The 24,124-nt window shown below is 40.8% G+C and overlaps 1 protein-coding gene across 1 annotated transcript in view; it reads right to left on the bottom strand.

The window, feature by feature from the left end:
• Positions 1 to 15,850, bottom strand: part of SULF1 (sulfatase 1) — an 80,112-nt gene extending 64,262 nt beyond the window's left edge. The window contains 2 exon segments of the mRNA NM_001048115.1: positions 2,739 to 2,978; positions 15,679 to 15,850. Coding sequence (NP_001041580.1) covers positions 2,739 to 2,978; positions 15,679 to 15,850 — 412 coding nt within the window.
• Positions 15,851 to 24,124: the final 8,274 nt, after the last annotated feature.

Raw genomic sequence — 24,124 nt, 5'->3', positions numbered from 1 at the left:
ACAATTTAGCTAAAGTGTCGCTGCACGGTAGGTAAGCAACAAATACTAATTTCCTTCTTTTCCTCTTTTCTTTTTTCTACCTAACTTTATTGAGGTATAACTGACAATCAAAAAATTGTAATATATTTGGGGCACCTGGGTGGCTCAGTCTCTTAAGTAACCGACTCTTAGTTTCAGCTCAGGTCGTGAGCTCAGGGTAGTGGGATCAAACCCGGAGTCAAGCTCTGCGTTCAGTGTGGAGTCTGCTTATCCTTCTCTCTCCCCCTGTTTGCATGTGCTCTCTCTCTCTCTCTCTCTCTCAAATAAATAAATAAAATCTTAGGAAAATTGCAATGTATTTAAGATATACAATCTGATGGCTCGAAATACATAAACATTGTGAAATATTCATCACTGCCAAACCAACCAATATATCCATCACCTCACACCTCTACTATTTTCCTTTTTTTTTTTCCTTTTGTAGTGACTCCACCAAAAATCTATCCTTTCAGCGAATTTCAAGTGCACAATACAATACTGTCAACTAGGGTCACATTGCTGTATACAATTTCTTCAGAACTCACTCATTCATCTTCTCACTTTTTCTTGATTTGCCCTGAATCAAATGAGCAAAACTCAGTTGACCACTCTAAGTCCTGGCAGGTTCTCTGTGTCATCCTGCATCTCTATTTCTTATGACAGACATCGTCCATATCACTCTGGAGATGGTGAGAGTCCTGACCCTTCAAGCCCTATATCTGCTACTAGGTTTTAAATTACAGGGAGCCAGGGAGTTGAAAGGCATTGATTTCACATGATGCTTCTCATGAACAAAACACAATTTGGTGGTTAAAATCAGGAACTAGGGCAGCCCAGGTGGCTCAGCGGTTTAGTGACTCCTGCAGCCCAGGGCCTGATCCTGGAGACCCGGGATCGAGTCCTGCGTCGGGCTCCCTGCATGGAGCCTGCTTTTCCCTCTGCCTATGTCTCTGCCTCTGCCTCTCTCTCTGTCTTTCATCAATCAATAAATAAAATCTTAAAAAAAAAAAATCAGGAACTAAGCATTAGGAGAACATTTCTGATTTTGCTTCTGAGTTGGTCACACAATATTTGAAATCCCCACCTTAGTTATAAAACAGAGCCAAGTACATTTGCTGTCTCTGAACTCTACAGGGATATTTGATGGATTCGCAAAGTGCCTTAGAGCTTGCAGATGAAAGGTACCATAAATTTAAATCACTTATGTGAGAAAACACACTTAGGATAAGGCACTTCGAGTAACCTAGTTTCTTTCCAAAGCATAAGCAAACACCCTTGAGAGTCATGGGAGGAGCTTCCTCTCTGAATGGAGATCTTGAGATGTTTGTGAATGACCATGCTATCATAGTCAAAATCAATATTTTTATCCATGAATAACAAGTATTAAATGCCCACAGAATGTTCTGCAAAGAAGCAAATGGCTTCATATTTTCCAAGTCCAGTGGGAAAGATTAATTTCATTTTTTAAAGGTATTTAAGAGAATATATTTGTCTGAAACTCTTTACTTTTCCATCTTCAGAATAGAAAATTTGTAGACTTGAAAATCATTTCCAACGAGTTTTAATGATGATATCTTTAATGCTTATAAGTTTAGGTAGCTCTGAAAAAAACTATATGCTTTGCAGCCCTTCTATAAACATCCTTGTTGCCTTTCATGAAGAAATGTTTGGAAAATCCAACGAGAGCATCGACATGCTGAGAATTCTCTTGGCCTTTATGCAAAGGCTTTGGAGGCTAAGCTTACCTGAAGGAGCCTTGCTTCTTTCTTAGAAAGACTGGTATGACATTTATGACTTTTCTTGAAAGAGGTCCCCAATTTTAAAAAGACCAGTTAACCAGAAGCCTCTTGTTGCCCTACGTAGGTTAAACAATGACAGTAGGGGTAGAATTGGGATGTCTTTCCTTCTTGGAAGATGGGCATGAGGGACACCTGGGTGGCTCAGTGGTTAAGCATTTGCCTTCAGTTCAGGGCATGATCCTGGAGTCCCGGGATCGAGTCCCACAACTGGCTCCCTGCATGGAGCCTGCTTCTCCCTCTGCCTATGTCTTTGCATCTCTATCTGTGTCTCTTGTGAATAAATAAACAAGATCTTAAAAAAAAAAAAAAAGGAAGATGGGCATGAACACCTGGAACCTAAAAAAAATCCCACAACCTGAGCTAAAGAAACTCCAAATTCTATCAATTAAGAATGAATAAATGAATGAATCATAAGGTACAGCTCATTGGTTTCTTCATTCAGTTGTTTATTAACTCAAAAAATTATTTTCATCATCTATTGTGTCCTAGATCTTAGAGTAGATGCTAAGCAGTTTCAAAACATTTAATGATTTCTCACTGAAACAATCAGCAGGAATTTACCGACACCTAAGATAAGCCTCAAAGCGTGCCCAAATCCCTTGAGATTTGGGAGGTAGAGGTAAGCAGGTAAATGGGGTGAACACTCTTCTGTTCCAGATCCTCCAATCATTGGGTGCTCTGAAGAATATAACACTTTCATAATGTGCCCACTGAGAACCACTCTTTTTTTCTAAGGGATCTCTTATTGGTACATTCTTCAGAGTAAAAAAAGGATGGAATCGGAAGGGTACTGAAATAGAAGAGAAAAGCCTACACTACTTCCATTTACTGGAACCTTACATACTTCATTACACGAGGCATTTTTCTGTATCTAAGAAGTACCACCAGAGGTTCATGGGCAAGGAGGTCCACTAACTTTACCTGTTCTGTAGCCAGTGTTGTTAAGATATACAGCAAAAGTCCGAGGTTCGTGCATCGCCTGCCATGAAGGGGAAGAGCAGTTCTCATTGTTGGTGTAGACATTGTGGTTGTGCACATATTTTCCGGTGAGCATGGAGGACCGGGAGGGGCAGCACATGGGGGTAGTCACAAAAGCGTTGGTGAAGGTGGCCCCCCCGTGCTCCATAATCTTTCTTGTTTTGTTCATGACTTGCAGGGACCCTGGAAGGCACAATTCCAGCATTGTTTAGCAGAGCGCACCACACGAACACCCATTTATGCCGTGTCACTCAGTGACTCTATTCCCTTGATTTATTAATTTCCCTCCGTTGGCTTGAAGGAGTCTATAATTTGACAGCTCTCATTTCCAGAACAAAATTAAACATTTGGGATCCGACCATCTCAAGCATTTTGCAGAATAATAAACACATTTCAGCTTCTCTTCTCCTTACTCACAAAGAAAAAAATGCAGGCTAATCTGATAATTAAAGCTAGAATTTTAGATATGGAGCAAATTCAAAGCCCAGCAGCTTTCTGAAGATTACCAGGGAACAAGAGCCTGTTACACAGAGCATCAAAACTCCAACCCACCACATGTGCACAATGCTTATGACATCACAGAGGTTACTAACTCTAGTGTTTTAATTGTATGAAACTGAAGAGGAAAACTATTTTTTTCCTATTAAGTAAAAGTCCCTCCAAAATGCCTGTCTTTAATTAAAAAAAAAAAAAAAATCTTCATTGTAACTTGGTATCCTCTAGCAAAGTCACCAAATACCTGCCAGTTTTTCTACCAGGAGAGCACTGCCAGTTTATATTTTCACCTGTTTACATGTAATATTAAAAGATAGATCGTTCGCTTATGAAAAGAGCTATGATTCTATTGCACTCAAAAGTATTTGCATAGAGTAAAATATTCCATTTTGACTGCAAAGGATGAAATTGTAACATAAGATTGCTGAGGAAGAAAAAAACTACTTCGATTACTCTATCCAGCCAAACACTGCAGCTGAAACACATCCAAATACTGCAGGAAAAAAAAAAAAAAGCACAGGCTAGAATTCAATAGTCTTTTCAGGACTTGTCAAGAAATGCACTACAGAGCACTCCAGCCAAGCCCATTGCATTTGAATCCTGGAGCCTCACATTTCCAACAGGTCCCACTTCTTCCAAAGAAAGGGAGAAAGACTATGCAGTTTTCCAGCAAGGAAGGAAATCGTAATGCAAACCAGGCAAGCATTCAGAGCATAAGAGAAGCGTGCAATGGTCCAAAAAGCCACAGTTAGCCTGATTTTTTCACGTATTAGCTTTTCCTGTTCACATGAAACATATGAAAGCAGGAGGAAGGTTTCTAATTGGGTCTCATTAGAGCTCCCTAAAATAGGCTTCAGTTAGGAGGATTCCTAACTGCTTTTACTCCTCTGGTTGTCTTCGGGGGATCAAGCAACCTTTTTGTAATTGGTGAATAACATGTAGTGAGTGCCCACTTCATGCTGAACATTCTATCAACCTCAGCACTCTGGGCTGCTCCCCCAAGTGTAGCATTAACAAAAGAAATGGAAAATTCTCTGCTGCCTTGGTCTTTAGCAGTAAACTATCTAGACGAGACCCTACATAGAGAAATCACTTGGAGATATTTGCAAAGCAACATAAGAGTGTGGAGATAGCAGTAGTGGTACAAATAAGGTTAGAGAGGACTGAACAGGGTGTTTGATAAGAGTTCTGAAACAAGAGATGAGGACAAATGGAAGGGGTGCAGGAAGAAAAACAAAAGATGGGCGAAGTGTGTTAGTGGCACACGTGGGAGAGGATGGTATGTGCGTGCTCTGGACGTGGGAGAAGTAGAGGGATGAATACAGTACACTGATTTCCTATAGAATGAAAAAGACTGTGAGGAATTCTCTTGCCGAAATGTAAGAGGTAGAGTTAGAGAGTGGCTTCAAGCCTGGGCAGAGATATTTGGATTTGATAGAATGGCCAAAATAAAGGCAGAATAGGTTCTTTGTCAAAGGCATGAATGACTTGATAAGGAAAAAGTCTTCGAGGGCTGTTGTTGTGGCAACGGGGGATGGAGGTACGTGCACTGAGGAGGAAATAGGCTGGTTCATCAAGGTTACAGCCGAGAGGTCGCTGAAGCCATCAGGCCACGAGGCAATATGGACTTGAACTGGATTGTGCCTCTAAAATAGAGGGAGCCTCTAAGAAGCAGATCCAAGAGACACTGTAATGCATCCGAAGGTAATGAGTTGACTAATGCCTTCATGTTTTCAGCACAGGAAGAAACTGGAAAAGTAATGGTTTTGCTGTTGCTCAAGAAGTAACTATAAAGCCATATGCCCTGTAGAAGATCAAGGAAGTCCATTTCAGAAATGTGTTTTATATTTATTGATCATACAGGGGAAATATCCTGGAGATGGAGATAAATAGATGGATAGAGACATGGTAGTGGGGAGAGAGCTAAATGGTCACGTCTATTCACTTATTCCCCCCTCCTCTTTACATCTCTGCAGTGCTTCCTTTGTGTAGTATCTCAAATATTGGGAAAACCCAGCAAACGCTACTTCGCCTACTACACTCTTTATTACAGAGAATGGGCCTGTCAATTTCCTTTATGAGCCTTAGCTGATAACTAAGCAGCACTGGAAACCATCCTCCAAGGTCCTGAGTTACCTGCAATCTCCTGTTTACAGACTCATCTGGACTGCAAATATGGGATGGTAGATGGAAATCTGATCTAAGGTCAAATAATCTACAAACTGTCCCTAAGCCTTAGCCTAGTTCACAATCTGGACTTGCATCAGTAAGGGCTCCCCTCCCATTCTAAATGCCACTCTTTCAATTAACTAAGCTGATCATGTCAAGGTCCTAAACAATCTATCCAAATTCTAAGCAGTCCCCAAATCAAAGGGATTGATGAGGACACTTGGTCCTCGGAGTCACCGTGGTGACCACTGCAGCCCCACCATCGGGATTCCTGAAAGTTTCTCAGTAAAGAGAAGATCCTGAAACAATGTTCCTCCAACTTAAAAATCACTTGGAGAGCATGTTACATCAGAATTCTGAGCCCGCCCTGAGATGCTGATTAAGAAGACTTGGGGAGGCACCAGAGAATTTACACTTCTAACAAGCTCCTGGTGAGCCTGCTGCTTCCTGTCCATGGCCCACACTCACACTCAAGAGAAGTATTCCAGGTTGGACACAGAGGCTGGGAAGCCTAGAGCCGAGAGAGACTTTAGCAGGTGCCCCTAAGTAGCTCAGCCCACTCCCGAGGCTGTAAGATGCTGCAGAAAGGAATCAGATACATCTATGTCCTGCTTACTCTCAGCCCAGTTCTCTTCTGAGTGTCACACCTGCAACTCATTTAATCCTGATGATACACCTTCGTAGCAGATGCTCTTAATCTATTATTCCCATATAAATATCACAGATGCTAAAACTGAGGGCCCGATGGGCTAAATAACATTCTGAGGGCCACATGTACCCTAGGTAGCAAAGCCAGGAAGCAAATGCAGGCAATCTGCTCCATAGACCATGCTCTTAAGCTCCATCAAAGCTGAGTACTGGCTGTGACATTGACATTTTCAAGACTGAGAAACAGAAAAGGTGTCTGCTCATAGTCAAGAGATGTCTTACTTTCCACAGTCTGATATTTCACTTCATCTAGCCTCTTAGAGGAGACATTGACTCACAGAAACGCCTGCCTCCCGCCCGCCCTCTCTTCAAGGGCTGATGTGATTCTCAGTAGCTCAGGCCCAGCGAGGGCTGAGGGGGCCTGCAGACGTGTCTGTCTTCATCACTGACAGCCACCCTAGTGTGAGATGCCGCCCTTGATCTTGGTGGGTTCTCCGCAGATGATGGAGCATAGGGACCCTACCCCTTCGAGCTGAGTTAATATGCAAGAGGAAGGAAAGCACAAAACACTTCTTTTTTTCATGGCCTTGTACTGCCTCCCTCACCACTGACATTGCAATACTGGCTTTTCATTGGGAAACTCTTCCCTAAGCTATTCTGTAATGAAATTCACCATTTTGCACTTACAGCTGTTGAGATGGATGAATGGGATGATGTCCTGCCTCACTGGTGGAAGAGCTCAGTTTTGTTTTAAGGTGCAGCTGCTCACCGCTCTGAGTTTCAGGACTTCGGTGCCTAAAACACCAACTGTGCTGATTCTCAATTATTAGAATGATTATTTCACAGGAATGATAAGAAGCTTAAGGCCAAAGACTCCTATAACAAGATTCACAAGGCAGGGCTTAGGAGGATAAGAACGAAAAGAGAAAGAGCCCTGAACATGAACTTCTGGGAAACATCTTGATTTTGGTATAGATCACCTTGAGCAAGTCACCTCCTCTCTTTTGGTCCCATGTCTCAACTGTAAAATGGAGCTAGGAATTGTTCCCCAGCTAGATCACAGGGTTCAAATGGCATAACGCTATTAGAGCACCTCACGCAAGGCGTGTGGTCAGTGGGGCTGGGATGTCACTCTGTGCTCACCTCAACCCACCACATTAATTTTCTCCTTTTTCATCCCGCTGTCTGTAATCTACATCTGAATTCCAAAAGCAGGAATAAGAGTAAACAAGTTGCCAGAGACTGAGTATTTGTGTCCCCCCAACCCCCGCCAAATGTGTATGTTGAAACCTAACGACCCAGGTGATGGTATTAGGAGGTGGGACCTTTGGGAGGTGAATTAGAAGGTGAGGCCCTCATGAATGGGCTAATGTCCCTATACAAGAGACCCCACTAGGCTCTCTGGCCCCTCCTGCCATGTGAAGACACATAATAAGACAGTCATCTAGGGGATCCCTGGGTGGCTTGGCGGTTTAGCACCTGCCTTTGGCACAGGGCATGGTCCTGGAGTCCCGGGATCAAGCCCCACATCAGGCTCCCTGCAGGGAGCCTGCTTCTCCCTCTGCCTATGTCTCTGCTTCTCTCTCTCTCTCTCATGAATAAATAAATAAAATCTTAAAAAAAAAAAAAAAAAAGACAGCCATCTATAAGCCAGGAAGCAGGCTCGCACCAGGCACTGACTCTGCAGGCACCTTGATCTTGGACTTCCAGCCTCCAGAACCATGAGAAATAAATGGCTGGTGTTTATAAGCCACTCAGCCATCCAGTCTATGCTACTCTCTTATAGTCTGTTCAGGAGATGGAGGTCAGTGATCATTTCTATGTTTTAAGACTTAAAATGTTAATGCTGGCTGATAGTTAAAAACATCAGTTCTCTCCCCCTCCACATACAATTTCCCTACCTCCCCTTGTGCAAGAAGCCTGACTTCATTATCATTTAAAATTGTCCTTGGAGGTCGAAGCTTGACAAGGATGCTATGAAGTGACTGTAATTGGGTCCAGTAGCTGGTGGGGAGGCACTGCTGATGGGCCTGGCTGGAGCACAGAGATGGCCCAGGCCACAGCTGAGTCCTAAGTCTGCCAAGAAAAGCTGTCCCAGCGCCAGAGCTCCAGGTGGGGACTGGGGACGTCTGCACTGTAACCGCGATCAGCTAGGTCAGCAATGACCGGGAGCAGAGAAGTGGCACTCTTCAGGAACCCTGCAAGACCCACCACGTTTGCAATTTCACGGGAATATTTTTTAAAAATCAAGGTTCTGGGAACAGTACTTTGGATGATGGAGTATGGGATAGGTTACTAAGACCGGATGGAACCGTGGCCAGGAATTTAAATCATTCTACACACTCCAACTCATTTATTCTCACATCATCTGCGTGAAAAAGGTCAGCAGGGAGAAAGATGTCCAACTTCTCTGAATGACTTTTCCAAAATGACACAGAGAGTTTGAATTACTTCATTTACATGTCAAACTTTACAAGACTTTACCTTTCTTTTTTTTTTTTAATATTTTATTTATTTATTCGAGAGATAGAGAGAGAGAGAGGCAGAGACACAGGCAGAGGGAGAAGCAGGCTCCATGCACCAGGAGCCCGATGTGGGATTCGATCCCGGGTCTCCAGGATCGCGCCCTGGGCCAAAGGCAGGCGCCAAACCGCTGCACCACCCAGGGATCCCCACCTTTCTTGATTCAAGTATCTTAGCATTTGATTATTCAATGTTTTATACTGTCAAACATTAAAGTTTTTTCTTCTTTTTTTTTTCTTAAAGATTTTATTTATTTATTCATGAGAGACACACAGAGAGAGGCAGAGACATAGGCAGAGGGAGAAGCAGGCTCCCTGCAGGGAGCCCGATGCGGGACTTGATCCCAGGACCCTGGGATCACACCCTGAGCCGAAGGCAGGCACTCGACCACGGAGCCACCCAGGTATCCCCAAACATTAAAAGTTTTCACCAGGCCTGTTTATCATGTCTGGAAAAACTCACAAAACCAGAAATCCAACACATAAATATTGCCATCGTCATCTCTTAAGGAAACTTTAGGCATGTGAGATTCAAATATATCTGGTTTCCTAGAGAGACACGCCTCCTTGAGCAATAGACAAGCAAGCATAACTCTTATTAATTGTACAGGGTTGTTTCTAGATGTCATCATTTTATGATAAGCTATGCTTAATGCTTTAAATACGTAAATGGCCTGTACTAAATACATCTGTATTCTATTGCTATCTTCTCCCACCAACGGTTATTGTTATAGTAAAGTATGAAAACTTAAACAATGATACTTCCAATATTAAAAATGGCTCTATTGATCAATTGAATATTTTAATTCTGAAAGCATAAAGAAAAAATAACAAAATAAAAGAATATACCTTTTTTTCTAGCAAAACAATGGGATTGGAGGGGAAAAAATCCCAGGCATTTCAGCGAAAGCCGAACAGAGGAGGCAAGATTGGAGAAGAGACCACGAAGAAGATAATAAACCTGTCTAGAATGTCTCCAGGACACCAAGAGTCATTTTTTTCTCCTAAATAGCAACAGGCCATTAAAAGTGGAGACAAATGGGACGCCTGGGTGGCTCAGTGGTTGAATGTCTGCATTCGGCTCAGGGCATGTTCCTGCGGTCCGGGGGTCAAGTCCCACATCAGGCTCCCCACAGGGAGCCTGCTTCTCCCTCTGCCTATGTCTCTGCCCTTCTCTCTGTCTCTCTCATGAATAAATAAATAAAATCTTTAAGAAAAAAAAAAGAAAAATCAAGGAGCTTTTATCTTTTCTGTTTTTCACATTTGATAGAGAGGTGGGTGTATAGTGCTGTTCCTGAACATGAGAAAAACAGCAGTAGGGGCATGATGGTAAATGGCAACTGCTCCTTGGCCTAAATGTTGAGGTGCAATGGAGAGTGGTGGGAGCCATGAGGACCCAAGGACATGCTCCATCTAGTGGGGCACTTGGATTCTTCTTTAAGCGTCAACCTGGCTGTGGTCTCATAGGAATGCAAAGTCTTATAGTTCTAGATTTTCAAAAAAAGTCAGAATCTTGATTTTTTTTTAACATGAAATCGTCTGATTTTTAAAATGTTGTCTTAATTTTAAAAAAGTATGTTGGTCAAGCAAAACACATCTGTGGGCTGGCTCAGTACTATAGATCCCAGTTGTGACCTGTGATTTAAAGAAACAAAGTATTATGTATTTCTTAATTCCATGCATGATCTGAAAGAAGCAATGGGCCAGCCCAATTTCTTAAGAATTTAACAAATGCCACATTGAGTCAGATCAGCTCCACATTTTGTTCCTCAGAGTGGCACCAAGGGATCCTTTTGGAAAGATTTAGAGCCTAATTTCTTTGACTCTAGTCTCAGAAAGTTTGGGGAGTTCCACAAGCACTTTTGATTGTGTTCTTTTTTGGCTTATAAAATACCTTAAGTGCAGGAAAATACTAGAATAATGTGTCTCCTAGCTTTAATAATTTTATTTTTTTCTCTTTCATAAGGTTTATTTTTTTACTGGATTTTTTTTTTACTTTAAAAATTTATTTAAATTCAATTAATTAATATATAATGTATTATTGATTTCAGAAGTAGAGGTCAGTGATTCATCAGTCTTATATAACACCCAGTGTTCATTACATCACGTGCCCTATTTAATGCCGATCACCCAGTTACCCTAACCCTCCTGCCCTGCTGCAGCAACCCTCAGTTTGTTTCCTATGATTAAGAGTCTCTTATGGTTTGTCTCTCTCTCTCTGATTTTGTCTTGTTTTATTTTTCCCTCCCTTCCCCTATGATCCTGGTTTGTTTCTTAAATTCCATATATGAGTGAGATCATGTGATAGATAATGGTCTTTCTCTGACTAATTTCACTTAGCATAATACCCTCTAGTTCCATCCACATCGTTGCAAATGGCAAGATTTCATTGTTTTTGATGGCTGAATAGTATTCCATTATATTTATATAGATCACATACTGGGTCACAAATTAGGTCTCAACTTGCACCAAAAGATTGGGATACTTCCCTGCATGTTTTTGGACCACAGTGCTTTGAAACTTGAACTCAGTCACAAGAGGAACTTGGAAAGAACTTAAATACATGGAGGCTAAAAAGCATCCTACTAAAGAATGAATGGGTCAATCAGGAAATTAAAGAAGAATTAAAACAAAATTCATGACAACACATGAAAATGAAAACACAACTGTTCAAAACCTTTGGGATGCAGCAAAGGCGGTCCTAGCTTTCGTATTTTTAAATGTTAAGCTTTTAAATTTAAGCTTTTAAGAAAGTTTAATATTTGATGATAATTGGTCCAGATGTAGTTTTCAACTTTTAAGACAAAATATGGATATTGATATTCTTGGTTACTGTTCCTTCTTCTCCAGTGTCTGTGTGTTTTTCTAGCTTTAAAAAAAAAGTGTAAATCTTCCACCTATTAATATAGTCTAAAAACCTGAACTATTTACAGGCATAGACACAACCTAAGCTACCTTTTTAGTTGTGCGACAAGTAAATCCAGAAGAGGACTAGTGGTTATGTCATTTCACCTTTCTACAGATTAACTTTTCTCCTGGGATAACGATCTTTGTCCTATCCATTCAACTTGGGTGGGATGAAAACAAGTGCAATAATGAGAAGGAATGTTCTTCAGAAAAAGATAATATGCAAGGTTCTAGCACTTTTATTAATGAATTCCTTATGTGTCTTATTCCCTTCACAAAGTACTAGTTTATTTTATTTGTCCTCAAAGTTTGGCCTCCATTCCTACTGAGTAAGAGCTTTCTTTCTGAGCTTAAATTAATAAACTCTGATTATGGCCCTTCTCAGTCTTTGTCTTTCCAGACAAAGAAGTAGAATAGTTTTATTCTTTCCCCCAAAAGAAAAGCATCCTATTACAATTTTTGTCATTGTTCTTCTAAGCCTTTTCTAAGTCTGTTATATCTTTCTGGAGGTACAGTAGCCAAAATTGCCTGCAGTATTACAGGTGCAAATAGTTTTGCTATCCTAGTCTATTTATGCATTTGGCAAGCATAATTACATGGAAGTAAAAAAACAAGACGAAATCCAACCATATCAAACCACAATGAGATACCACCTCATATCCACTAGGATGGGTATTATAAAAACAAAAACAAAATGCCAGAAAAGAACACATGTTGGCAAGGATGTGGAGAAATTGGAACCCTTGTGCACTGTTGGTAAGAATGTAAAATGGTGCAGTTGTTATGGAAAATAAAATGACGGTTCCTCAAAAAATTAAAAATAGAATTATCAAATGATCCAGCAAATCCATTTCTTGGTATTTAACCCAAAGCATTGAAAGCAGGGTCTTAAGGAGATATTTAAACACTTATGGTCATAGCAGCGTTATTCACAATAGTCAAAAAGTGAAGCAACCCAAACTTCTATTAATAGATGAATAAACAAAATGTGGTATATACATACAATGAATATTATTCAGCCTTCAAAAGGAAGAAAATTTAGATACAGGCTATAACATGGATGAGCCTTGAGGAAGGGTATTAGTCTAAGTGAAATGAGTCAGTCACACACACACAAAAAAACCACTTTGTCTTTATCTTAAGTGGCATAATTTCACTTATGTGACGTACCTACAACAGTCAAATTCACAGAGGCAGTAGAATGGTGGTTACCAGGGTATGGGAGTTATTGTTTAATGGGTATAGAATTTTAACTTTGTAAGCTGAAGAGTTTTGGACAATAATTGCATAACAATGTGAATGTTCTGAACACTACCGACCTGCACACTTAAAAATGGCTAGGATGGTAAAAATAAGTGGACAAAAAACAACTGAAGTCTAGAGCAGTTAGGCTCAAGAAGGATTATTGAGACTCTTAGAGGAGACAAGGTAAAAGTCTTCACCAGACAGTGTCCACTACAGACAGCATAATTGTTAGGGCAGAGAAAGGAGGTATCTTCTAAAGTCTTCTACCTCACGGGTTCACTGTGGTTCATCACTGTGTTTTGCCGATGAAATAATAAGACCCATCTTATGCTTCTGTTATCTCTCTCTTAGAACCTAGAACATTGCTATGCATGTGCAGTGTGCTTTTAGGAAAGGTTCAATAAATATTTGGTGAAGGACTGATGGAAAGCATCATGGTTAAATGTCAGCGGTGGAGACCTAGTCCTAACTGGTTCCTATGGTGAACCTAGGACTAGTAAGTTCATCACAGCTTACATGACTTCTCTAAGTCTCATTTTACTTATGCAGTAATTGAAGAGAGTAAGAGCAACTACTTCATAAAGTTATCATGAAGATTAAATGAGCCAATACTTAGCATGTATCTGGCTAGAAAATCAAGGAAGGAGGTAGAGACAACTACATAGGAAGTACATACATACCCGTCTATGTTGTATCCGTTATAGTTGTATCTATCGTACCCGCATGCTTCCAACAGAAGCCAGTACTTAGTGACTGCTCAGTAAATATTTACTGGATGAATTAACTAACTATAGGGTGAAACTAAAAGGTGAAGTTTTGAATTCTGTTAAAAATAAATTTGTCAAATAAGTCCTTAATTTATTTTAAGGGCAAGAACACTATATTGAAGAGGTAGATTATGACAGATACTTGTATTCACTTCTGATATTTTTGTTAGCTTTGTCAGGCCCCTGTAGGTCCACTTGGAATTTTTTTAGCACCTACTATATTCCCAACATGGTCCCAGTATCAGGAACGCAACATGAACAAAACACTACCTCACTCTCAGGCCAGTGGAAGAGACAAATATGGAAGCACATGATGGATTAAGGGCCATGCTGGAGGCATGTCCAAGGTGGTACAAAGGAAAGGTCCATCCACTTTGCTGGGAAGAGAGAATGGTTTTGGTGAAGAAAGACCCCCAAGGGCAAGGCAACTGAACTGGGTCACGAAGAATAAGTAGGGCTGGAGAGAGGGGGAAAGACAGTGGAGACAAGATGTACAAAGGCATGAAATATAGGTGACGGAGATGAAACTACCAGACAGACACCTTACCTTCAAGGATATGTAAGTAATTTCCACGAAGCACTGAGCAAAAGTGGGAAAAAAGGGAATAGTCCCATAGATATAGGCAGGGGCCAGATGGCCCAGAGCTCATTTGCCTACAGAAGAGAGTTTCTTAATCCTCTTGCCAAAGAGAAACCATGGGGAGTTTTAAGCAGAAGAGACCTGATCAGATACTTGCATGATAACTCTAGTCATGGAGTGAAGAATAGATAAATCAAGTCTATGGGAGACAGGTGGGTCAGGTGACTATCAGGGAAAAACTAGGAGGTGAGAGAATGGTCTGGAGATCATGGCAGTAGTGAAAGGGGTGGATATAAGAGATGTTAAAGCAGGTGAATCCAAACATGTTCACTTCATTTTTACTTGCTCTCTATTTAAATGAAAAGTTAAACCGTAAACTACATACATACTAAGTCGTATGCCTCCGAGACTACATTTGGGCATGTTGCCTGAAAATCAATGCTCTTATTTAAAAAGTGAAGTGAGAGACAGCAGACTCTGCAGGTCAACTTCAACAATCATTACCTGCTGCTGGTTTTTAGTGTGTGTGCTTCCAGCTAAACTGGGGGTTAACTCTGTTGGGATTCCATGATTTAGTTTCAAACTGGAAATTCCAATCTCGTTCCATGAAGACCAACTTCCACCATGGAGGGTTTTATCCTTAAGAACTAGACCCAGGGGAGCTCTGTAAGGAAGCCCAGCATGCTCTGCTAGCACTAAGTGTAAAAGATACCAGATTGAGTGTGATGGGTAAGCCCAGCTCAGCGATTCCCGAGAGTGAGGAATTTGGTTCTAGGAATGAAAATGAGTGCTGGTGACAATTTCTAAGGACAAGCTTTTTATCTGTCCTAAGGTACCATGGAAGGTCATACCTAGACTTACAGACAAGACCACAGAGCTGGGCTATTAAAGAAAGTGAGAAGATAAGCAACTGAATCAGATAAAAGCTCAGCTGGACCCACCAGAATTTGGCAGGCTTTCCGAGTGTTCTGAAATTGGCCCATTTTTTCTAATTCTTCAGAAAAGCATCATCTCTAAGGTGGTAGTAATGAATTATCACCAGAAGGTACATAGGATACTGCAACTTTCAATATCTAACAATTACCACAAGCTGTGACTATATCATTCCCTTTAATAATAATAACTGTTAAGAGAGAATAATAATATCTATGTTCATATACATGGCATAGAATTACAGCCATAACATCATACTCTTGGAAGCAATTTTGCCCAAATATTTAAAAAAATTTCTTGAGCAAGAGCTTCTCAGGTGCACAGTCGAATCCTTGACTCCTGTAGTATTTTCACTTGCTCTTTTTCTTCCATCCTCCTATGATTCTAGGCCCCTCCCCAGGATGTTTCAAACAGCCAAGACCAGAAAAGTAATGATGAAACAAAACCCGAATGCCTGATAATCAATACAAGTTCATTTTATAAACTCAGGTTGCTGATTGAGAGCCTCTCGCTAAGAGCCAAACCCCCAAACGTTCCCTCGGTGTTACTGATCAGGCGAAAGGTCAGCGAATCATTCGAGCAAAAGAGACTAACAAGTGAAAAATCCAGCATCTCACCCAGCTCCACGTCCTGATCATCGGTGAGCACAAGAATAATGTTGGGTCGGATGTTTTTTCGTTCCTGCTGTATCCGTCCTCTGAACCTCTGGGATCTGACAGTGGAACAGTGGCCCCCCAGCAGTTCTGTGGCCAGGACAGCCAAAACCAGAGCACAGCAAGAATACTTCATTGTGTTGGGTCCAAGGTCACAAAACCGACAAGACGTCTCAGCCTCCTGGTTTCTGCAGGTCTGGGCGGTCAGAGAGAAAAGGAGAGGGGGAGAGGAAAATGAAATCCAAACCCCAAACACAGTTGCAGAGAAAGGGCTACAACTAAGGGAGAGCTGGCACAGGAGCTATTGGAGAGAGGGCTGCACATGAGTCACAAGTGGCAAACCCTCACGGGCGCTGGGGAGGATTTTAAGCACTTGATTATTTTGCAAATTCACTTATGTCCTTTATTCTCATTCCAACTTTTCCCATGTCAAAATTCATTGCCAAAATATAATTTCCAACACAGAGCTCAAATGTAAAAAGCCTCCCGACAGGAGCTAATACCTTGAATTAGGTATCCTGGTTGAATGATCAATTCCTGTACCCAGAGGTGTTCAGAACATCTGCAGATGGGGGCCTAGAGGGGGAGAAGAAATACAGAGGAAACGTCAGTCAAGGATCTTTTTTTTTTTTTTTTTTTTTCAGTCAAGGATCTTGATACAGATTTTGGTCTGAAGTCGTCTCTTAAAATGGCATATGATACGTGTGTGTGTATTCAGATCTACACACACACACACACACACACACACACACACACTGTACTCCAAAAGGGAGAAACAGAAGAAAACAATATTCAGAACTGCTAAAAATGACTCCAACAATATCTTCATTTCTCAGTGAGCTCCCTAAAGTGGGGACAGGGGTGCCATCCCTGCTCACACTCTGACAGTACCTTAAGCATCCCCCAGAAAACTCGAGATTGACCAGGGGGAGCCATCGGCACCTGTGAGACCACAGTAGGATTGCAGGGTACTTAGAACCGGGGAGCGGCTGGCACGAGGGGGTGTGCTGGGGGGGGGGGGGCGCTGACTCACCTGCACAGACACTGAGTACTTATCAAGCAGAAGAAAATGCAAGGCTGTCATTTGTCATCTGCATTATGTCACTCACTACCCAGGAGAGTTCTTTCTGCTGACAAAGACTTCATAGTAAATGACTGGGAGGGCAACCTCTCCCAGCCCCCGAAAAGCTCCTAACTGTCCTTCATCAATCACCAGGGGAAGGGGCGCTTCCTCCGGGCGAGGCTTGTCCCTCCGTCCGGCCCGTGTCCTCCGCGCGCCAGCGCCTAAGGGGACAGAGCCCTCCTTCAACTGTCAGCCCAGCCTCACTATTATCGGGACCTGGCGCAGCGCCGCCAGCACCGAGGTTTTGCCGCAGCACATCTAAACCTGCAAAGCAAAATGATTGATTGGCTCTGAAGCTGGGGGTTACAGGCTACCCTTCCACATTTAAATAAATAAATAAATAAATAAATAAATAAATAAATAAATAAATAAATAAAAAAAAAAGATCTGGAGGGGAGGGCTGCAAAATCTTTGCAAATCTGCCCAAGAGGAGACCTTTGAAAGGGTTAGAAGAATGCCCCTTTCACTTTAGAGCACCAACCTGCTGAAAGCGTTTCTCTTGGACTTGTGATAGCAAGCTCATTAAAAAAAAAAAAAAAAAAAAAATCTTTCTTTTGGATGTCATGAGGGAACGTCTGCATGGGAATTTAGGCCGCCCTAAAGTTAATTAGATAGCAGCCCGCTTTGTCAGCCACTCTGTCCCCACACACCTGAGGGTCTGTATTTTGAATTGCAACAATAAACTGGCATCAGATAAATAAGCATAACGAATTAAGTGTGAGAATTGTATGGCAGAAGAAAAGGGAGTCCATCACTCATTTCCATGCCTTAAATTCTGGAGGGTGACATGGGGCAGTGGGAGAAGAAAGAAGAAAGACTGTGGACTGTTTACCCCAGCCACACACATTATTTTGTTTTACACAAACACACACACCCCTATTATTTTAAACTTTATGAGCTGTTTTGTAAACACTTCTAATGCTTTTCACTCTGCAGCCTGTAATTACTTTGAGAGAAAGACAGAGAGAGAGAGGGAGAGAGAGGGGAAGGGAGACACACTCTATAAGAAATAGATTTTAAACCAAAATCTAGTGCTGTAGGAAGGCAGCCTGATTGCATTATCTGCAGAGCATCAAACCAAACACCTCCGATTGATCCTGTGGCTCTGAGAAAGTCAATACACAAGGTTTGGTGGGGGGTTTGTTTTTGGGTTTTTTTTTTTTTTTTTGGTAATAACTCAGGCTTATTTCAGTGATTGCTGTGCATGCTGAACACTGAAAGCCAGCAATTGTTCTGCACTGACTGTTTGGTTTCTGTGCATTTGTTTCAAATCGTGAGAAAATTGATACAAGCAAGAAAGACAGGAGAAGGAAAGAAAGAAGTCACACAATGGCTGTCTCCAGCAGGGCAGCAGCAGGCTAAACAGTTACAGGCCGACATGGGTCGGTCCTCTAAGTAGCAAGAGTTTGCTCACCTCTCAGAGTCTGCAAGGGTGTGTGAAGGGAGAGTGAGCAGGAGTTGCTTGCATCCGCTCTAGTAATAAGCCAGCCTCAGCTGACAGCAGTGACCCGGAAAGTACAGTCAGACTCCTGGGGTCGTGCAAACAGGAGCATTCGGAGTTTAAATAATCAGCCACACACACGAAACTGAAAATTCTTCACAATTAAGATGCTGATAACATTCCCTGGAACCCAACCAACATTACTGGTTATTCTTTTCTTTATCTTATTTATTTTGTCTCTTCCTTTAGGAAAAAGAAAATTAGCCATAATGGTACCTTGAATAAACTACATTGAACTGCATTGAAAAGCGTTTCCTAATGAAGAAAGGGGACAGCCAAGGAGATGCATTGTTTTTCCCCCTCTAAAGTGACCTTCTTTACAGAGTTAAAGGTGCAGAGAAGCCTGAATTTTTTTTTTTCTGCCACAGTTTATTATCGATTCAGGGGGTGCATATGGAAACATGGAGAAATTGAATGGTGCAGAAAACTGGACTTTCAGGCAGGTCTGACCAGCAGGAGCGTGCTATCTTCACCCCATCTGCCTTCACTAAAACACAAAACACACCATTCTGAAAAACCTGCACGCAGACAATTCCTCATTCAAAAATGACTTTTTAAAACCTGTCATCCTCTCACTGTCTGGCTTCCAGCTCCAGAAGGAAAAGAAGTAAAGAAGAAGAAGAAAAAAAAAAATTGACAGACAAATGCAGAACTTGACAAAGGAGACAAGGATGCAATGTTTGAATTGGATACTTTGTGGCGGACGACAAGTGTCCTTAGAGACTAACAATTTGTCCTGAGAAACAGTAGAAAATGAGAGAAATGGCAAAGGGGTGGGGGGGTTCCTCACACACCCAAAGTGAGCTCGTGGAACGGTGTTGTATTCATGAATCAGGACCAGAATACAAGCTGCCTTTTCTTCAAGCCCTAAAATGAAAACACCAATTGTAGCTATGGCCAGTTGATGTGGAAAGTTTTTTTAGGGCTTTGTTTAGGGCAGTCAAGCCAAACTAGAAATGTGACATTAAGAGTTTCAAGTCACATATAAAGGGGAAAAAACACAACAGAAAGACTTCAAGCCAACTGGACGGAAAGTCTAGCTCACATTTGCTCATGGAGCAACACTAAAAACGAAATCGTTGCCTCGGCAGGTAGATGTCTGGCCTCACCAAGGTCCCCCGTCTGGGCAGTTGGTGCTGAGGTATTGGAGGTGACTGGCAACATACTGAAAGGGTCCTGCTTTGTCCACTGTGGTGGGTCTCAGGGTGTAACCCTGGACTTTTGGGAGTCCCTGAGATCCTTTCTGGGGAGAGGCTAAGAGGTCAGCACTATTTTGATAAGAATAGTGACACATTTGCTTTTTTCACTTGGTTGACATTTGCACTGATGGTATAAGAGCACTGGTGGATAAAACTGCTTTTGTCCAGATAAAGAGAGCATCACATACACTTAAAAAAACAAAAAGAACAAACCCAGTTTCATTCAAGATGTAACAGTAAAACGACTAATTGTACTAATTAAATTTTGTTGCCCCTGTAGGTCTGAGATAGTTCAGGAACAGCACTTGTATGACTAAATTGGAGGCATAACTAGCCACTGCTTTTTTTGCTCTAGGAATGCTATTTTTACTTGGAAGAATTATTTCGACTTGGGTATTTGGGAGACATTTATTAAGGAATAAATGAAATGAGACTGTCATTTCAAGGAAAACAGCTGACAATATTTGTTGTATGTGTTGCCACTGATAGAAATCTAGCATCCAAGCTAAAATCAGAATTTTGAAAAACTTGTATCTGCCACCATGAACTTGGTAGCTTTCCAATATGTAAAACATTTCAGTGACATTGATGTTGATATTAACAAATGTTATTTTTTGATATTGAAAAATGAAATGTGCCAACATTTAGTATATTTGCATAATTCAGTGAACCAATGTTTCCTAAATGACCAAATAAAATGCTACAAAATCATAAATAAGCAAAAAAAAATTTCAAAGTGCCATATGAAAATTTCATTGGATTTTAATGAAACAGAATATGAAAGCTCATTGATGGGGTTTCAGATTACTTGGGACAACTAATCGTTAAGAAGTCACCACTTGTCAAGTTTTGGCATAGTATCAAAGGAGACCTATAAGTGTCTGAAAAAGCCATTAAAATACTTTTCCTTTTCCAAGCACTTATCCATGTGAGGCTGAATTTTATTACTATATTTAAGCCAAAACAATATATTTCAACAGATTAAATGCAGAAGTAGATATAAGAATCCAGCTCTCTTCTATTTAGATAAATATCTATAAAAATGTAAAACAAGGGAGTCCAGGTGGCTCAGCGGTTTAGTGCCGCCTCCCTTCCAGGGTGTGATTCTGGAGTCCCAGGATTGAGTCCCACGTTGGGCTCCCTGCATGGAGCCTGCTTCTCCCTCTGCCTGTGTCTCTGCCTCTCTCTGTGTTGTCTCTCATGAATAAATAAATAAAATCTTTTTTTTTTTAATGTAAAACAATGCTGCTTTAGTTACAAATATTTTTTTTTTGTTTGGAAAATAGAGTTGTTTTTCACAAAATATATCATTTAACATGTAATAGATTTATTATTGTTATTTTCAAAAGAGTTTAAAAATATTTTTTAAATCCTCCAGTTTCATTTTTTTAAATTTATTCATTTGCGAGAGAGAGAGTATGAGCAGGGAGGTAGGCAGAAGGACAAGCTGACTCCCCATTGAGGGGCTCAATTCCAGGACCCCTAGACCATGAGCCCAAGTCAGATGCTTAACCGACTGAGCCACCCAGGGGCCCACCTTAGTTCTATTTATCAGTAGCTATAAGCTACAGAAACAATGGCTCTTGAGAGTCTTCAATAAATTCTATTATTATAAAGGGATCCTGAGCCCCAAAGTTTTGAGAACTGCTGGCCTGGCATGTACCTGGTACCATAGTTAAGCCCAGATTTTCACCTCCAAGTCTGTAGATCTGGCCCTATTCACAAACATATATGTTTTTTTTGTCCCTTAAAACCCTGAAACTGTCCTAAGTTCTTTTTTTTTTTTGTCCTAAGTTCTAAATGCCTAGTATACATAGAGGTTTTTGATGAGTGATAACACCCTGTATTTTGTTTGTTTGTGTTTTAATCTGAGGATAATACAGAATTTTACAAATGAATGCTTACAGATCTAAAGTATGTGAGGGACAAGATCAGAACAACCCACTTAGCACAGAAATAGACCTCTCAGGGATGGGGTAAAAGAATTACTCTAGTAGGAAACAATGTCACCCCATAGTTAGGGCAGAAAAAAAAAAGGGACAGCACATCCAATCCAAACAGCAAGAGAGATTAGGCCAGCATTATGCAATTATTCAAAACTGAATTTAGCCAGAACACACTTAGTTTATCCTAAGAGTGAAGTAAAATAGGATTATACCAGCCAGAAGCTGGTATCTGCATTCTGCCCCCTCCACCCACGGCAAATCTATTTACTCACAATCTAAGGGTGGGTTTGGCTTTCAAGTTTCCCATTCATTATTTTTTTTTCTCTAGGGGAAGTCTTCAGGATATGCTATCTTCTTTATAATATATATGAAACCATGAAGGAGCTAATTTCTTTTTTCAAAAACCTCATTGCTGGCAAAGTTCATCTACCGTTAATCCCCAGAAAGCATATTTCTTGATCTAATTTATTGCAACTCCAAGCAAAGGAGATAGACCATAGTCTCCTTCTGGTGCAGTAACATTTTTATACCTCTGTAATAATAAATCTCTTCCAACAGCCAATGACAGCTGAAAAGCATGCATCTCTGACCTGGAGCACCTTTGGGGAAATACTGGGCTAAATGATGAAATCCTCCTCCAAGAATATTTGCTTTCCTTCCCTTTCTCCCTTTCTACTGTTTTTTCCCACCAATGTGTGAATCCTGAAATTGAAAGGAACCTTGAATAGCCATCTATTCACAAAATTGTTAGTGTTGGTTGTCCTTGGGGTATGGTGAGGGAGGGGAACAGATTTTGTTTTTATTTCATTCATATCTATATTAGATGTTTTTCAATGGTCTGTTGCATCATAAAAATAGAGATAAAAAATTTAAGTTTTCTACATTTTCCCTCTGTCTTCTCAGGGAGGAAGAGAATAGATAGAAGGAGCACTGATAAGCATGAAGTGAGAGGTTATAGCAAGAAATGTACTTTTGAGACTCAGCCCCACAAAGATAGAAACTAAAACCAAGGGCATTATAGAGAATGCAAAAAGTCCAAGACTAAGGTTTATCCAGCTTCTTTTAAATAGGAATTAGCAAAACAAAGGAGAAGAGTAGTCTAAAAATTATTAAAAGAGCCAAAAGGATCTGATATTTCTCAACCAGATGCTGTGAAGTGTCTCAAGAGTCTGATAATGGTCACTAGGTTTCAGTGGCGGCAGTGAGAACAAAGAGATTATTGGAGTTCTCAAAAAAAAAAAAAAAAAAAGGAAAGGGAGCATTGGAAATTTCAGTTCAAGTGAGCCTCGTGAAAGACAGCAATATCAAAAAAAAAAAAAGAATTACAAATGTGGTCTTAGACATCTTAGCTAAGTCTTAAAGTATATGGCTTATTACATGAAATTTTATTAAATTAGCCTTCAGTGTTATGTATTTATGGCTCATTTATTTATTTATTTATTTAAAAGATTTTATTTATTTGAGAGAGAAAGAGCAAGGGGGGAGGGAGATAATTCCCAGCAGACTCTGCACTGAGTGCAGAACCTGATGCAGGGATCCATCCCACGACCCCAAGATCATGAACTGAGCTGAAACCAAGAGTTGGAGGCTTAACCGACTGAGCCACCCAGGCTCCCCTATAGTGTATTTATATTTAAGTATCTTGAGGTATTGCATTAGTTAGTAGAAGTGGTTTGTTGTGATAACAAATAAATTCCAACTATCAATGGCTTAAAACAATAAAAGTGTATTTGTCACTCATACTACAAGTCACAGGGTGGTGGCAGGAAGCTTTGCTTTGCCCAGTCATGCATGGACACAGGCTGACAGGGGCACTGTTGTCTTGTCACTGCCTTGGACCAGGAGTGGCAGAAACAAAACTTGGAGAATCTTGCAGGAGAGCTTTTCATGGCTCCAACTTGCGAGTGACTCAGAGCATACCTAACATTTCATTGGCTGTCATTGTCACATGGCTCCACCCAGCCACAAGACGGGTGAAAATTTGGTGGAGCAGATGAAGTGTTTGCTGAACACTACAGTCTATGCCACAAGCAACAGATTTCATCAGCACCTTCTGTATTTATTTTGTTTTCTCTCTCCAGACACACACACAGGTGTGTGCATGCACACACATGCTCGTACTTAAGATATGTGTATAAACATACTTAGACGCACACAGACACATATTTCAAGTAATGAAGAAACATCGTCTTTGTAGCTTAAAGTTCAACCATTCCTGGATCCTAACAATGTACTTTTTAGCAGATTTATAGATTTTTGGGGGGGCATGCTTCATTTTAGTTTGTTTCCCTTATGTACATAATCTATCACAATATGAATTTATTTGAAAGTTCCATAATTCTTGTAATACATTTAAGTTGAAGAAAATATATTTTTAAAAATATTTTGTTTATTTATTTGAGAGAGAGAGACCATGAGTGGGGGTTAAGGATAAAGGGAGAGGGAGAAGCAGGCTCCCCACTGAGCAGGGAGCTCAATGTGGAGCTCAATCCCAAGACCCCGGGATCATGACCTGAGCTGAAGGCAGATGCTGAACCAACTGAACCACCCAGGTGCCCCTGAAGAAAATATTTTTAAAAAACCAATTAGATGTTGTATTTATATTTCAAAAGCGTTTTTCTAGATATTTTCCTGTAGTTAT

This window comes from Canis lupus, chromosome 29, assembly GCF_011100685.1.
Source record: "Canis lupus familiaris isolate Mischka breed German Shepherd chromosome 29, alternate assembly UU_Cfam_GSD_1.0, whole genome shotgun sequence".
Taxonomy (NCBI): domain Eukaryota; kingdom Metazoa; phylum Chordata; class Mammalia; order Carnivora; family Canidae; genus Canis; species Canis lupus.
The sequence above is the reverse complement of the archived record's forward strand: the minus strand, read 5'-3'. Positions and strand labels throughout refer to the sequence as shown.